At 40.2% G+C, this 16,806-nt stretch overlaps 1 protein-coding gene across 1 annotated transcript in view; it reads right to left on the bottom strand.

Moving 5' to 3' along the window:
* The window catches only part of CDK17 (cyclin dependent kinase 17), an 88,082-nt gene that overhangs the window by 9,099 nt on the left and 62,177 nt on the right, over nucleotides 1-16,806 (bottom strand). Inside the window, exons 6-10 of the mRNA XM_063133744.1 lie at nucleotides 10,429-10,485; nucleotides 9,398-9,512; nucleotides 8,280-8,374; nucleotides 5,763-5,825; nucleotides 2,085-2,208 (exon numbers count right to left, since the gene is read on the bottom strand). Of these exons, the coding sequence (XP_062989814.1) occupies nucleotides 2,085-2,208; nucleotides 5,763-5,825; nucleotides 8,280-8,374; nucleotides 9,398-9,512; nucleotides 10,429-10,485 (454 nt within the window). The remainder of the gene's footprint in view (nucleotides 1-2,084; nucleotides 2,209-5,762; nucleotides 5,826-8,279; nucleotides 8,375-9,397; nucleotides 9,513-10,428; nucleotides 10,486-16,806) is intronic.

Genomic DNA, 16,806 nt, shown 5'->3' with positions numbered 1-16,806 from the left:
GCCACTTGGGTTGGGATGGCATGATAAGTCACACTAGTGTGGGTATTTAGGGAAATTTGGCTGGCATGTGCCCGGCACATGCAGTAGCTGGAAGAAGCCATGGCTTGTTTCAGCTGCTGTGATCGTGTGAACCAGATCACTGCTCTGTTTGTGTTTTTTCTTCCCACAAGAGATTGGTCTTCCCTAGTGCCTAAAAATTAAGGCCAGCACCCAAGAATTTAAACAAGCTTTTCAAATCTAGGGCAACACAGGAAAGTGGCAGATATAGGGAAGGAGAACCATTTAATTGTGAATATGAACTGAAAGTGCATTACATAAATGCTTTTCAATCAAGTAAACTACCCCTATTATAGCCATCACAAAGAAACAGGACACATAGAAACAGAAGTAAAATACACATCAGTTTAAAATAATGTTAAAACCCAAATTATTATTATTATTATTTATTTATATAGCACCATCAATGTACATGGTGCTGGACAGAGTAAAACAGTAAATAGCAAGACCCTGCCGCATAGGCTTACATTCTAATAAAATCATAGTAAAGCAATAAGGAGGGGAAGAGAATGCAAACAGGCACTGGGTAGGGTAAACAGGCACAGGGTAGGGTAAAACTCTATTATATTTATTTATTTAAGGATTTTTATGCCGCCATTTAGCCAAAAAAGGCTCTCATGGCGGCTTACAAAAGTATTTCTTGACAGTCCCTGCCCACAGGCTTATACAGATCAGCTTATTTTACTTTTGTTTCCATGTGTCCTGTTTCTTTGTAATGTCTTTTGCTACACAAATAAATTTGTTTTGTATTGTACCTGCTATTATAGCATGCTCTACAAATAGCCAAGAGGGAAAACACTATAAAACGCTACGGGCACTTCCTGGTATCTTTCACTTCATCATCATTAGGGTACTTCTTTTAAAGAGGAATAAGCAAAAAGGACACTGAGTACGAGAATTAGAGCTGAGCCAAATGTCCATGATTTTTAGTTTTCAGCTGAAACGTGCATATCTGATGAGAGGGCCTTTCGTCAACTGCTAAACAAACAGCACGAACGTCAAGGGCGTCTCTCTGCTCTTTGTCCAAGCACAGGATATTTCTAATAGCTCCGAAGTCTTTTAAAGAGTGATTTTTTTAAGGCACCCAAGCTATTTATTTATTTATTTATTTATTATATTTATATACCGCCTGATAGCCGAAGCTCTCTGGGCGGTTCACAAAAATTAAAACCACAGTAAAATACCCAACAGTTTAAAACACAATTACGAAATACAGTATAAAAAGCGCAACCAGGATAAAACCACACAGCAAAGTTGATATAGGATTAAAATACAGAGTTAAAACAGTAAAATTTAAATTTAAGTTAAAATTAAGTGTTAAAATACTGAGTGAATAAAAAGGTCTTCAGCTGGCGACGAAAGCAGTACAGTGTAGGTGCCAAGCGGACCTCTCTGGGGAGCTCGTTCCACAACCGGGGTGCCACAGCTACTGGCCCACAGGCAAACTCCTGACCTGTGGGAACTATATAACTCCTAGTTTGTCTGTCAAAGCTTGTGGAGCTGCCTAACCGAACTGAGGTAAAGCTTAGGGTGTGTGCACTGCGGACACTTGGGCACGTATGTGTACATATAAATATACCAGTGGGGGCTGCTGGCTCCAATGTGCATATCAGTGGAGCCTGGTGACTCCAATATCAGTAGGGAGGTGAATCAGCCCTGGGCTTCCGCACCTTGGACAGCCCCATTAGAGCCCTGGCTGAAACCCAGAGTGGATTCACTGCCCCAGTGACATTGGAGCCACCAGCCTCCACTGATATTATTATTATTATTATTATTATTATTATTATTATTATTTATTTATTTATATAGCACCATCAATGTACATGGTGCTGTACAGAGTAAAACAGTAAATAGCAAGACCCTGCCGCATAGGCTTACAATATGCACAGACTTCTTGTTGTTGTTGTTGTTGTTATTATTATTATTATTATTATTCCTCTTTTCTCACTCATGGTGGATTATCATCATCAATCATCATCATCATCACCATCTCTATTTCAATTAAGAACAAGCCATTAGCTACATACCAAAGTCTGCTAGTTTCAATTCTCCCCTTTCATTAATGAGTAGATTTTGCGGCTTTAGGTCTCGGTGTAGCACTTTTCTTCTGTGACAATAAGCCAAACCACGGAGAATCTGATATAAAAATAGCTGTAAAAAGGAGGGGGGGAATAAAGAAGTTAATTCAGACTTTCAGATCTGATAACAAGTCTTGCATGGCTGATTGTCTGATCATAACCGCCAGCCCCAAAAGCCATGTGGAAAGGAAAATGAGGACAAAACCTTCCAGAGTTGCAAGCTGTTTTCAGGTGCCAAATATCCTAAGTGTTATTAGCAAGCTTATATTTTTTTGCATAAGAAAATCAAGTGCATTGTTTTAAAGCACCCCCTCTCCCTTTCTCTGCGTTCTGGTGCCTCTGGTTACCATCCCTGCTGCAGCAGAAATCTATTTGAAATGCCGTGAAAAGCGGGTTGCAGATTAAGCCAGCCGTATGATAAAGCCAACAAAAGAAACCTCTGCTTCTCAATGTATCCTCAATCATATTTGCCATACCTCCCCCAGCCCGTCCTGAGAAATTTTATGGAGATCCCACAGTAGCCCATGCCTGCTCCCCTTGTGTTTCTTCCCTCCTATCTCGCATTTGCCTCCTCAACCAGAGCTCTGGTATCCACCGCATTTCTTTTTCTCTGTGTTTTTATGTCTGGCTAACAACCTGCATGCAGCAGCCACCTGCTCCAAGACAAAAGGATCTTCACATGGATATTGCTACAAGAAACAATCCAGCTCCAGCTAATTATCATTAACAGGCTGACTGAGAAATGCGCACCCTCAAGATCCTGGCACACTGCCAGACATTGTAGTTCTGAATTCAGTCACGGAAACATTGGGGAAAGTGGCTTTTGGAACAAAAAAGTGGTGGTGGTGCTTCTCTCAAACCTTTTTCCAAAAGCGATCTGAGGATGGTTATTTCCTTATCACTTTCTATGAACCTTGTCATTACATTGCATTGGGCTGGCCTCCTTGGTAGCATATTCCTCAATGTCTTGGAGATGTCAAACCAGGGGGTTGCACTTGCTCCTCCCACCCAACCCCCACCAATATATTGATTTCTGTTGTCTGCCTCTACCCACATGTGGGGGGGGATGTCAAATAGATAAAGTTAACAATCCAGGCTTGAGGTGATGACTGATGCCTAACAGCAGTTATGAATCATTTGCAGAGCACTTTGAGTATAACTATTCTATCTGCCATGTTTGAATCCTGCCCTTGCTCCAAGAATCTCAGGGTAGTTTACATACGGCTTATTTTTTGGCCTTCCATGCCCCTGCAAGGCAGATTAGTCCAAGAGATAGTGACTTGCCCAAGGGCACCCAGGCAATTGCAGCTCTAAGCAAGGCTTTGAACCTGGCTTTCCCACGCACAAATAGGGTTGGGTGAACATATAATGTTCAAGCTCATCGGGGTTCTTTGAATTCCTCCTTGAGGCTCAGTTCACCTGCTTTAATTTCCCGAATGCGAGCTTCTTGTTTTTTTTCTTTGATTGGGAAAAATGCAAATTTTTCCATCAGGAAAAAAAAAAAAAAGATTTTTCCTCAACTGAAAATGAGCATTTCCTCCCATACGCTAAAGCGTGAAAATGCGGAGTTTAGGGGAGAATACGCACTTTCAAACACAAAGGCAAGTTTGGAAAATTGCGAAAATTTCCTGCAAATTGTGTTCCTGCTCGTGTTCACAATCAGGGTTGCGAACAGGACATGTTCACATGATTTATGAACGGGAACAAAAATTTCATACATGGATGTTCAAATGTTTTAGCTACAGCACCAATTTAATAATAACCCTGTTAGGCCTTCAGTAGATTTATTTCAATGTATGGGGAGCAGAGAATGAAGTAAATTATACTCCCAGGATCAAAGGGATTGGGGCCTTGGTGTCAGAGTTCCACACCCAATAGATTCACTGAACCACAGTAGTGCTCGATGCCATACAAGACCAGAGCCTTTTCCATGTGAAAGACAGAGGCGAAACAAGGCAACAAGTGAATGGTTTGAGCTCAGGTGTATTAAGAAAAGAGCACCATACTGGTGCCCTGCTCTCCTATAGCCATATTTTGTCAGGCACAGAGGAATGCCCTATAAATAACCATACTGTTTTACTCTGAAGGCACATAAAAGCTGCTTTGGAGGAGCTCAGACTATTCGCCCCCCTACTGTCTATTTTGACAGTGCCCCTTCTGGGTCTCAGTTAAAGGGCCTTCCTATCACTTGCTACCTGACCCTTTTATAACTGGAGATGCCGGGAACTAAATCTGGGATCTTCTGCATGCAAAACATGCGCTCTACCATAGAGCTATGATTGCTCCCCCAAACTTAAGGGAGGAAAGGATACAAATAGACTGACACAATAGTGCCTTAATGGACAACGTTAGAGGTTTTGTAGATCTCGCAGGAGACTCATATTTTTATAAGTTCCTAATAAACTTATTTTTTAGAAAGATGGGCAATAGCCTGGGAAATAAATCTGTGTACTGTGTCTTCTTTAGGCACACGGCTAACTTGTATTTGTCACAAACAGTTATCTGACTTCCTCTGAAGTACAGGCATGAATGTTACAAGGGTAGGCTGCCTCTTTCAAATTCTCCTATAGTTACCCATTCAGGCCCCCACTATATATATATATATATATATATATATATATATATATATATATATATCAGCAGTAGTCTCTAGTTCTAAAAAGTGTTCTTTGTTGCCTCCTCTACATCTGGATAGAACAGTCCATGCCCCAAGGTAAGAGGTTCATTTTCCCCCCATGGACATTATTGTTAGATCTCAGTCAGAAGAACTCAAAAGCTATAGGAAAATCATTACACCAAATAAAACCAGATATCTGAAAGGAAGGGCCCAGCAATGTTCTAACAGCAATTTGGGCACATAAACAGTTGGAATACTTATAAAAGCCAAATCTCATGTCGTTCCGGTACATTATGTTGTCAACTACATTTACTCCACCGGCTATTGTTCATTAAACAAGCTACTTTCCCTGCTTGAAAAGGGCATACAATGTTTGGTATTGAAAGGCAAGCAATTATGTGCAAAATTACGTAACTTAAAAACTTGCAGTAACAAGTTCTCTTTATATCTTTAATTAAGCCAAGTCCTTTGGTGCAAATTTTAGCATGCTTTAATAATTAAATTAGCTTTCTGAAGGAAGAATTATTCAGATAGTAATAATCCTAATGCAGGGACATGGAACCTCCAGCCTGCAGGACAAATCCAGCCAAAATGGGGTCCAAATTTGGCCCTCGAGGGTTCCCCAGAAGGCCAAGCACCCTTCCGCTAGCTCCACCCCCTCTTCCATTGACTGCCATTGAAACCATTTGGTGGTTTCCTGGCTTTTGTGCAGTTCTTTCCATTCTAAAAGGCTGAAATGCCTCTCCCAAGGCAGTGTTAATGGCTTTAAGCGAAAATATGCTGGTATTTCTGGCTTGTCCCTTTTGCCTTCAGCAACACCCACCACTGGAATGCAGCCCCCGAGAGCTCCTTTGAAATTAAATCTGGCCTGCAGGCTGAAAGAGGTTCAACACCTCTGTCCTAGAAACAGATGCTGGAAAATGTATGAATATTAGGAGCGTCTGCACCTTTTGGGGGGGGGGTGAGGGTGGGGGAACCAAAAGTGTTGGAAATTAGTGACTAGGACTCACCTTTACATTGTGCATACTCATGATGTTCCCACAGTCGTCCATATACTGCTTTAGATCTTTGTCCTGACAAAACAAAAATAAAGGTTAACAAGGATGACTTAACATGCTGTAAAATGGCCTGAATACAATAGGAGAAAAAAATATGGTTAATGCTTTTAAAATGTTTTATTACATCTTCCCATCTAAAAGGCACAGGCAAGGAACTACAACCATGCCAGACTGTATCAAGAATGGACCTGTTCAGACGACACGCTAAGCCGTGGTTAGGCCACTAACCCTTTTGCAGCAAACGGTTAGTGAGCGCGTTTAAACCGTGGCTAAGCCATAATGTTTTATTCAAAATGTTTAACCTCTGTGGCTTGGCATGTTGTCTGAACAGGGTCATTTTAATCAAATTAGGATGACAAGCTTTGATTGGTAGATTAATCAATGAAAGCCTTAGTTTATTAATTAGTAGAGTTCACTTTTAAATCACAGGGAAGTATCCAATGCTAGTACTACATAAAAGAGACCTATTGAAATGACTGATAATAACTTAGTCACAACTAACTTACGTCCCATTCATTTCAATCGGTCTGCTCTACATAGGACTAACATTGAATACTACCCAGAGAAGGCAAATTTTAGACACCAAGGCTGAGAGTTAAGGATACAGTTATTCATTTAGATGCAGTTTTAGTTCTGTTATGTCCCTGTAACAGGAAATGGAAAAAGAATGTTAAAAGAAGGCTTTTCCCTCTAAGAGTGTTGATTTGTTTTTACTATCTCATTACATTTCTTCAGTATATTTTTCAGCATTTCATAGTATACTTAAATTGAGGTCTTGGTTATTTGCAAATGAAGCAAATTAAGGAGGGACTGTGACTCAGCAGAGGAGCACATGTTCTCCATGCAGATGGTCCTGAGTCCAATCCTAGGCATCTCCAGGTAGGCCTGGAACGATGCCTGCCTGAAACCTGGAGAGCTGCAGCCAATCATTTTCATCACTATTCGGGTAGATGGACCAATGATCTGACTCAGTATAAGGCAACTTCCTGGATTCCTAATGTATGGCTTCTTCAGCACAGAGACAGGTGATCAATCAAACTCATTTTTTTAATCAGTTGCCAGACCTACTTTAACTACTCATAGAAAATGCTTAAGTCGAGGCTTTGGTGAGCCTTTGGGGAAAGATAGCAGCAGCTAAGAACACCTCTCTATGCATCCTCACCATCTGAACTGTCTGTGCAGATTAAAAAAATGTCCGTGTGAACCTAGCAGACCTAAAGAGGTCATACTGGGCATTGGAGAAAGGGTAGGCTAAGATATGTGGGGCTCAAACCGGTAAGGTGTTATGGTGTAAACCGTAACTGAACTGTGCCAGAAAGACACAGGGGAGCTAGCGCAAGCCAATACAGTGTAAAACAGGGGTGGAGCAAATGTGGCCCTTCAGCTGTCATTGGACTTCAACTCCCATCATCCCCAACCATGCTAGCAGGGGATGATGGTAGTTGGAGTCAAACAACAACTGGAAAGTCACAGATTCCCCACCGGAGATGAGGATGTAGGATTTTCCCAATGACCCACATCCAGCAAGATGGATCTGCTTCACTGTTCTTTAACAGAGAGTTGAGGTTATGGAGGCATGAATGAAAGTCACACAGTTAAACTTAGAAAGGGTGTGGCCCCTCCTTTCATACAGGTGGAGTTGGCAAAAGCCCTCCTGTTTGCTTAATACAGACACCTAAGCAATCAAGGCACAACAATGGATCCAAGAACATCTCAAGGCTGCAAGCCAGACTCCAATCAATAATATTCCCTTCTCTATTCTTTCCTCTCCTCTCCTGTTCCAGATTGTAGGCCCTGCCAATTATCCAGTCTTGTCAAGATCGGTGTAAATTTCTTGTCCTGAACACAGGCAGCATTTTAGCTGGTCTCTACCTTGTACTCAATTGCAAATACATGATTAATTGCCCAACACTTCTCTAATAAAGTACAACTGCATTTTACATGCAAGCCAATTAGGCCCCCAAACATGAGCGGATTGGCTGCATAATTCTTTTTACCATGCCAGCACAATGTAAGGTAGCTGAGACTATAAATAGTTTGGGGTAGTGCTGAAATGGCATTGTTCTTTTTTCCACTTGGTGCAAGTAAAAAATATGTATCTCAGGTAGAAGACAGAACAGCTGCAATCCTGAAAACAATGTGCACCAGGCTTCCTATAACAACTGGCCACAGAAAAGGAAAATCATGGGCTAATCTAGACTGCAACACAGATATATCTCCTTCTGTATCGTACTATGAGAAAGATCTACACTTAAAATCTTCAGGATCATAGCACCTACCTATTGCAAGGTACATCCAAAATCTTTGGAAGACAATTGCATTAAGTCTGATGCATTTTCTAGCAAAGGTAATAATTTTCACGGCTCACTAGAGAACATTTAAGAAATTGTGACAACAGAAACAAATTTTTAAAAAGGCTTTCAACATTGCAACCATGAAGCTTAAGAAAAATAAAATAAAAAAACTTACCAGATACTCAAAGACCAGTGTTAACGATTTGTCTGTATGAACAATATCATGTAACGTCACAATATTTGCGTGTTTTAGATCTTTTAGCAATGACACTGCAAAAGGAAACAAACAGAATTAAGTGTTAAAATCGATAAGTAAAACAGAAAATTAAAGTGTAATATTTTTGTGTTGAAAGAGTAGGGGGTTAAAAACAGTTTAGTCTGCATATGTTTACTTAGAGGTAAGTCCCATTGTGTTCAATGGCACTTACTAGCAGGTAAGTGTGCACAGGAGGGTAACCTTATCTATTTTTAACACACCATTAATTTAGTTTATGTGCTACAAATCCAGGAAGAACTACATTAATGCATTCCACCTATAATCAAAGGGTGCAAAGCACCCTACGTTTTCAGTGGGGTACAGGCAGACATCGTATTCTCTACATCACCCAAATTGGTGCCCTCCAGATGTTTTGGATGACAACTCTTACCATTGCTGACCATTGGCCATGGTGGCTGAGGCTGATGGGAACTGAAGTCCACAACACCTGAAGGGCCCCAGGTTGGGGAAGGCAAATCTAGATTTGTGCCCATAATAAATCTATGGGGAGTTTGAAAGCAGAAGCTTAGCCTCAGTTAACTATGGGTGTGATGGGGGGAAGAGGAAAGAAGAGACCAAACATTCAATGTAGGTTTGAAACCACGTATTTCAAGAGAGGAAAAGATACTGTGGTTTTGATTTGCTGGTACACCAAGGTAACAGCCTGTTTCACTGCGACAATAGGAGGAGTTGCTTCATGTTAAAAAGAGAAGTTCAGTTTGACAGCTGAGCAGGCAAGAAGACCGTCCGTATAACTACTGGGTTGGAGCGCTGGATGACCCAAATGCCAGAGGATGCACAACATTTTTAGAGAACTGAATTCTCTGCCAATTACGTTCAGCTGGATTCAGAGAGACCTGTTGCCCCACTAACACATCCTGAACCCTGCATTTAAGTAAACTCCAAGTATTCTATTTAGTTTGAGATATGCTTATCTTTGGGCATACTAGGTGCATTGCATTTCTTTGCAGTGCACACAGTCATATGACTAGAATTTCAACTGGCACTTTGAAATGAAAAGGAAAACATTTGCTCACCTTCTCTAATGGCTGTGCATGGTGCCCCCTCTTCATGCTCTAATCTGATTTCTTTTAAAGCTACCAAGTTTTCTGTTAGCTTACTTCTTCCCTTATATACTGTTGCATAGGTGCCCTGCGTAGCAAGTGAAAAAGAAAATATACTTACAAAAATCATTTGCAAGTACTGCATTTATTAAGGCAAAAAAGGAAGTTAGATTTTTATGAGTTCAACAACAGTTCTTTTGTTGTTTTTAATAACAGAGGTTTAAAATGCTCTAAAGTGACCTGAAGCAAATTAGGATGATGTTTTACAGGCCTCCAAACTGCATTTGCTAAAATGTACTGCACCTTGGTAATAAAAACAAGCTAGTTTATTGAAAGCTCAGGACAAGATGAGCTGGTACACATACAAGCAACCATGTGGCCCGGCTCCCAGGAACACAGGAACAGAGTCTACAGCACAACTTTTAAAAAAGAAATTATTCCTATTCAAGCAACTCAAATCAGCTTATCCTTCATCTAGACAAACAGCATTGGAATACTGAGCCCTAAAGTTAGAGCTGAATGGTGCAAAAGTAAGAGAACATATCTATTCATATAATATCATATTTTATAATATAATGTTCTCCTAGGGCAGCTTTTGTGATGTATAACCAAGCAATATTAAGCCATGTAATATTCGAGTGTGCTGAATATACCGTTCCATCAGATGGCTCAATGATCAGCTTTGTCTCGCGTTCCCATGTGTTATGAAAATCCTAGTACTTTGGGCGAACAAGATGCACTTATTATTAGCTTTCGGACCTGCCCTATCCCTTATGCAGAGCACAGTTAAGAACTTAAAAAGATAAATGAAAGCCATTGGATATAATGTTGGTCTTGGACCTGGATATATTCAGTTGGCTTGGGCAAGTCATTGTCTCTGAATGTCACTGGCACATTGCCCTAATAGAATATTGTGAGAAAGAGAAGATTTTAAAACCCTTAAAAAAATACTAATTAATAATAAAAATCCACAACTCCAGGGGTTGGGGGGATTGCACACATACCTCACCAAGTTTTTCCAATTTGATGTAGGTTTCCATTTTTCCGAATCCAATTTCGGACTGTAATAAAAGCAAGAAGTAAATTCGCATAAGCAAGATTCTCACAAAGAGCAGATCATCTATTTGAAAACAAAGGGAAACATTAGATTCTTAAGTGCACCTATATTATCTCTGACCCTTAGGAGCATCTTTTTGAAAATGTAGGAGACTACAATGTAGAGAAGGTGGGCAGGAAGCTCCCTTTACTGCACAAGCAGAATGTGGGTCACACAACTCTAGATCCAAGCCCCTGTTTGTAAAACTGCTTTATTAAGAGATTTCAACTCATTCATCTTTGGTAATCCAGAATATTGCTTTGTTTGTACAAGTCAGCCCCTTTGCATTTCAGTTATACAACACTGAAGAATGGTGTGTTGTCTCTATTGAAGCATCTATTCATAGGTAGATTTATTAGGGAATTAAAGTTCCTCCCCATTTCTCCATGAACAATAGTAGACACACTTCTTTGAAAAAAGAACTACCTCTATTAAGACAGACTATTCAGAATTGTGTTTCTGAATTAAACATTTCTCACTGTTTGTACTCCCGCACAAATCAGACTGCAATCCTAAGCAAACTTACTAGGGAATAAGCCCCAATGAACTCAGTGGTACTTACTTCCAAGTCTTTATTTATTTATTACATTTTTATACTGCGCAATAGCCAAAGCTCTCTCATATTGCACCTGTCTGTCTGTTTGTTTGTTTGTTTTAGAGTGCTCCATTCGTTGCAGCAGAGAAAAGTTTGGACAGAAAAAATCCAAAACCTTTCTCATATAAAACAAGATGTTAAGTCACTTAGTATGTGAATTGGAAAGGGAATGAACCAGGATAAGAACATCAGAGTCCTGAAAGATTAGATCAAAGGCCTATCTAGGCCAGCATTCTGTTCCTATGGTAGCCAATCCATCACAACCCCAAGATCTCTTTCTTGGTCTGTCGCCACCAGCTCAGAACTCATCAGCATAGACACGAAGTTACGATTTTTTGCTCCAATGTGCATCACTTTATACATCCTTTACAATGAAATGCATTTATTTTAATGCTCATTCCCCCAGTTTGGAGAGATATAACTGAAATCTATAATAATTAAAGGGTTACGTTCAAAACCTGTTAAAAATATGAATGAAACAGCAGCAGGTAGAAGCAGAAGCAGACTGCTCTAACAGGGCTTAATTCATGCCTGCACTCACTGCACTCAATGTTGGACCTTCTGTTTCAGCGCTACATTAAATCTGGAACTTGTGAAGCAAAAGAGATTAAAGTGTCGGTGCACACACACGGAACATTTTCTCTTCACCCCTGAGAAAGCACAGCCCATCTCCACTTCCTCTGGTTTATGAATCAAAAGTTGTGACATCCAAGCAGGTTTGAGTTCTAGTATATTCCTTTTTAATCAATTAAGCACAGTTGTTTTAACCGAGGGATAATGAGGGAGTGGTTTATTGTCACTCACATTGGTACAATCCCACTGTAAATGTGCAATTGCAAGCTTAAAGTATTCTAAATGAATAATTGTAGACATATATATACCCCATAATTTAGCACAACTGAAAACCCCCTCTCGCCAGTCTGATGAAGGGATAGCAAGGAGTGCTGTATAGCATAGATCAGTTTGTAAGAATTAAGAAAAATACAACCATAGAAAGACAATTAGCATCAGCGGTTCACCCTCCCAAGTCATGGAAAATTAATCTTAAACAAATTTTCTAGGGAAGAAATTTGTGGATATGAGTAACTCACATGATGGTAAAATGCTGGCAGGCACTTTGTGAGTGGGATTGGGCTGTCAAAGAACCTGCAAGCAAGGCAGCGTTATTCAGGCCTAGATGCTACATGTCAGTCAGATGGAGTTGGGGCCGTCACGGAAACCCCTGAATCGCTCTAGCAGTTTGTGCCTCTTAGCACTGACAGAGGGCCTGAGGAGACACATGCTGACAGAGTTTGGCTTAAGGACTGAAGATCTCACTCATGTGCGGATAGATAGGGGATTGCTATGCTGGCAGGCTCTTAGAGGAACTCACACTACAAGCCTGTTACACACTATAAGCCTGTCTGTTTTTGTTTTGTTTCTGTTTCTTTGTTTTACTTTGTGCTCCCAGAAACTGGGAGTATATTTGTGGCGTCTGTTACCAGACTCTGCTGGCAAGAATGGGAACAGACAGAGGAGGTAAGCAAGTTTCGCCAGGTAGGAACAGAACCAGGGAACCATTTGCAAGCTGCAAAGGAATGTGGTGCTACTCTTTGCAAGAAGTATATTCAATATGTATTTTATGTCACCTTGATTTTTTAAAGTTAGTATTTGTGTACCACTTCAAAAGCCATCAGAAAATGTTTCAGCTAAGCTAGGGGTACTCTAGCACCAAGTAAAAATCACCAACTGCATGAAGGAGTAAATGACTGATGAAACAATACCAACAGTTGGTCAAAACGATTTTGCCCACCTGACTGGCTACCACTTGTAGAATTTCAAATTCTACTAAAGTTCGCCAATGCCTTTCACTATTTATTTAAATGGAGCCTGCTTTCATTTTGCTCTTGATGACAAAACCTAATTCAATATCACCTTTGTTTATCTCCTATAATGTAGAAATCTGTTATTAGACCTAATCATACTTCATACCATTCTCTTACAATTTTTTAAAAAACATTCTTAAAAATAATGTAAGGATTTCACTTAAAGGGGATCAGGGCCACTTAGGCCAAATTAAAGCAAATGGGAAAAAATAAAATTGTACATCGAATGACCCCAATGTGGTGAAATCTGTCATTGAAAAAACACAAATTATTGCTATATCAACGTTACGTAGATGGTATAAGGAAGTATTAACTGTGACCCTGTTCAGATGACATGCTAAGCCATGGTTAAGCCACTAACCCTTTTGCAGCAAATGGTTAGTGAGCATGTTTAAACTATGGTTATGTAGCCACTGTGGTTAGGAATGGTTCACATGATACACAAAGTCATGGTTCACACAACATGCTAAGCCATAATGTTTAGCTCAAAATGCTTAACCACCGTGGCTTAGCGTGTTGTCCAAACAGGGTCATTGCGTTTCTAAATGTGTACTTAATGTTTTATGATTATGTTTTTATCTTAATTTTTGGTATTGTTGTTAGCTGCCTTGAGAGCCATTTCCCAGTAGAAAGGTGAGATAAATTAAATAAGCAACCAACCTTCTTCTTGCGAAACATGTTGGGCTTGTTCAGACAATGTGCCAAGCCATGGTTAGGCCCCTAACCCTTTTGCAGCAAAAAGTTAGTGGGTGTTTTTAAACTGTGGTTATGTAGCCACCATGATTAGGGATGGTTTACATGACATGCTAAATCATCGCTCACACGACATGCTAAGTCTTAATGTTTAGCTCAAAGTGGTTAACTACAGTGGCTTAGCGTGTTGTCTGAACAGAGTTGCTGTGTTCTAGGTGACATTTCTTCCTTCCTTCCTTGCACCAGTCATTTTCACCTATGTAACTTGGTTGAGGTACTTCTGGATCCCCGGTACTGGCATGTGCTTGCGCAACATCTTGTGCTAACAGACACTGGGCACCAGATTTAACTTTTGGGCAAGGATGAAAAACGGCTTCTGCCAGCGGTAGAGAATTTGTACTAGCGGAATGACAGTTCTGGATACAACTGATTGTCTCCCCCCCTTTTTTAAAAACACTATCACTTCATTGGAATCTAACTGACCTCGTTATTAGATTAGAAAAAAAATGCTTTTTATAAGCATAGGAGGGTTAAAATGTTAGGTATAGACTCTTTTGTGATAAATGACGGATGAACTAAAAGTGCTTCAAGATAATGCAATATTGCAAACACACTATAGCACTTGTCAGTCAGTACATGCTAAGCTGGGCAAATATTCCTTCCACTAAGCTATGATTCTAGTGCAAAAGTTTTGAAAAGGTAATGATCAAAATTGCAAAATAATTATTCAGCTTTAAAAAAAGTATCTTGATCCGCTGTCTTCTAAACAAGGTTTGCAACATATGCATGCATCCTGAAGCCATAAGCCTGGACCCTGGCTTTCTTAAAAACAACATTGTTGTAGCTCTCCAAAGAAGAGACTGAAAGAGCAGAAGGACAACGCCGCAGCACGTGCACGCCCCCAAACCCAAACACAGCTGCCAGATCTCAGCTTACAAAGCACAACAAGGTCTTTTAAAATATGGATGGGGGAGAGGGGCAGAGGGAGAATCCTGTAAGGGCTGTTCCATTTTAGATGCAGTTACGTTCATTAGAGGGTGCTCTTTTTCCTACCGAAGTTTTAAAAACAGTTTCCTAGAAAAAGGATTGCTTGAGATGGAAGAAGGTTAAATCACCCATGAGTACATTATATGAGATTTATCAGATGTGCTGAGACATGTGCAAAGTGCAGTCCTTCCCCCACAAAAAAATCTTTCTTTCTTGTAACTGAAAGAATTTTGCTAGAACCCTATCATCATTAGTTTTAAATGATGTTCCTATATGGCTGTATCCAGATTTATTAATTTTCTACTCATATATGTGTGTATTGTGTATATATAGTCTCTCTCTCTCTCTCTCTCTGTGTGTGTGTGTGTGTTATATTATACTACACACACATATACACATGCTCTCCCTCTCTAAGGTGACCATATGAAAAGGAGGACAGGGCTCATATATCTTTAACAGTTGTAGAGAAAAGGGAATTTCAGCAGGTGTCATTTCTATGCATGCAGCACCTGGTGGAATTCCCTCTTTATCACAACAGTTAAAGATGCAGGAGCCCTGCCCTAGTGACCAGATACAAAAGAGAGTCCTGTCCTCCTTTCTGTACGGTCTCCCTCTCTCTCAAGGCTATTACTATCAGGAAATCAGCTGCTACAGTCCAAAACACTCATTGCATCTCAACACAAACAAAGCTCCAAATAAGGCATAAATCCCCCTCACCTATAATCTTAAGTTACTTACTTCTATAGCCCAGGGTAGTGTCTGCTTTCACTGGAAACCGTTTTCCAACTTGCTTTGAAAGCCTGACTTTCACTTTAAGTTTCTTTTAGTTACTCTTATTCACCTTCCTCCCGTCCAAGACCCTACTAACAACCTAATCAAATCTATCCTGCAGGCAGGAGAGGCACCCATACTAAAAACAATATATTTCCCCAGAATCTATTCCTCCTGAGTATAAGAAGCCTTTCAATTATAAATAATATCCTGGAGTCTTTGCTGGCTGTTGCCACAATGTCTTAATAAGCTGATTTTTATGGATCAAATGCATGTAAAAGAAAGTCATCTTTAATATTTACTTTCTCATCACATTCATCAAGTACAAAATACGGAGTATTTTTCCTAATGTACCATATCTTAGCCAATATGATTTGCAAACATAAAAACAATAAAAGAGTTTGGAATGCCTTACAGAAATAAAGGCACATTTTTCAAACACTGATTTTAACTGTCAGCTCCAGCACTCAGAAGGAAAGCCATAGTACTGGCAAGCGTGAAATGGAAAGGGCAGCTCTGCACTTCACATGGCAAAGCCAACTGAGGCACATATACTGGAGTTACACTGGTGTTCCCTGCAGCAAACACATAATGAATGAAGGCCATACAAGTATCTTTCAACACCACTAAGATGAGGGGTGTGGGGGAGAGAACATACATGAACAAAAGTGTTTAAAGTATGATGTTCATTCTTCAGGAATTTGCTACAGGGAAAAAACAGTGAGTAGGCTAGTTTGGACTATCAAAGAGTCCACTGTAGCTTATTTAGGTAGGTTGTGGTGCATGCTGGTGTGTGCGAGCAGCCTTCTGAATATTCAAACAGTGGCTTGCTGTATTGATCAAACCTGGGCAGTGGGAGTTGTCTGAGGGTTAATCAACCCGTGCATAACCCATGGCCTGTTCTAGGTTATGCAAGGGTTGTTTAACCCTCGCACAAGCCCTGCCACCTGGGTTTGGATGACATGACAAGTTACAGTTTGAATATTCAAAAATTGCCCAGCATGTTCTGGCACTTGCTATGACTCACTGTAGCTTAAACAGGCCACAGTGGGCAGTGATGATCATGCGAACTGGGTCTATATGTGTGCAGCCTTTGGGTTTGCTGTGTAAAGTGCTGTCCAAACAGAGATTGTAAGTGTTGTTTCAATTTCACTTGTTTTAGTAATGTTCTTACACAAAACCCTATAGTTATAACAAGCATTTCATAGTTTATGATTTCTCAGGAACATAGTATGAAAAGCTTGAGTGTGAGGTGCTGGGGACGAGATCATAGCTGGGGACCATTCGTAGCAAGTATTAGGGAGCAAAAGCTTTGGCACGATCCAAAATGCAAAGAATGTCATACTAAAGGTGGAAGAAAGGATGATCACAGCAA

The sequence above is a fragment of the Elgaria multicarinata genome, chromosome 9, assembly GCF_023053635.1.
Source record: "Elgaria multicarinata webbii isolate HBS135686 ecotype San Diego chromosome 9, rElgMul1.1.pri, whole genome shotgun sequence".
NCBI lineage: Eukaryota > Metazoa > Chordata > Lepidosauria > Squamata > Anguidae > Elgaria > Elgaria multicarinata.
This window is presented reverse-complemented; position numbering and strand designations above follow the sequence as displayed.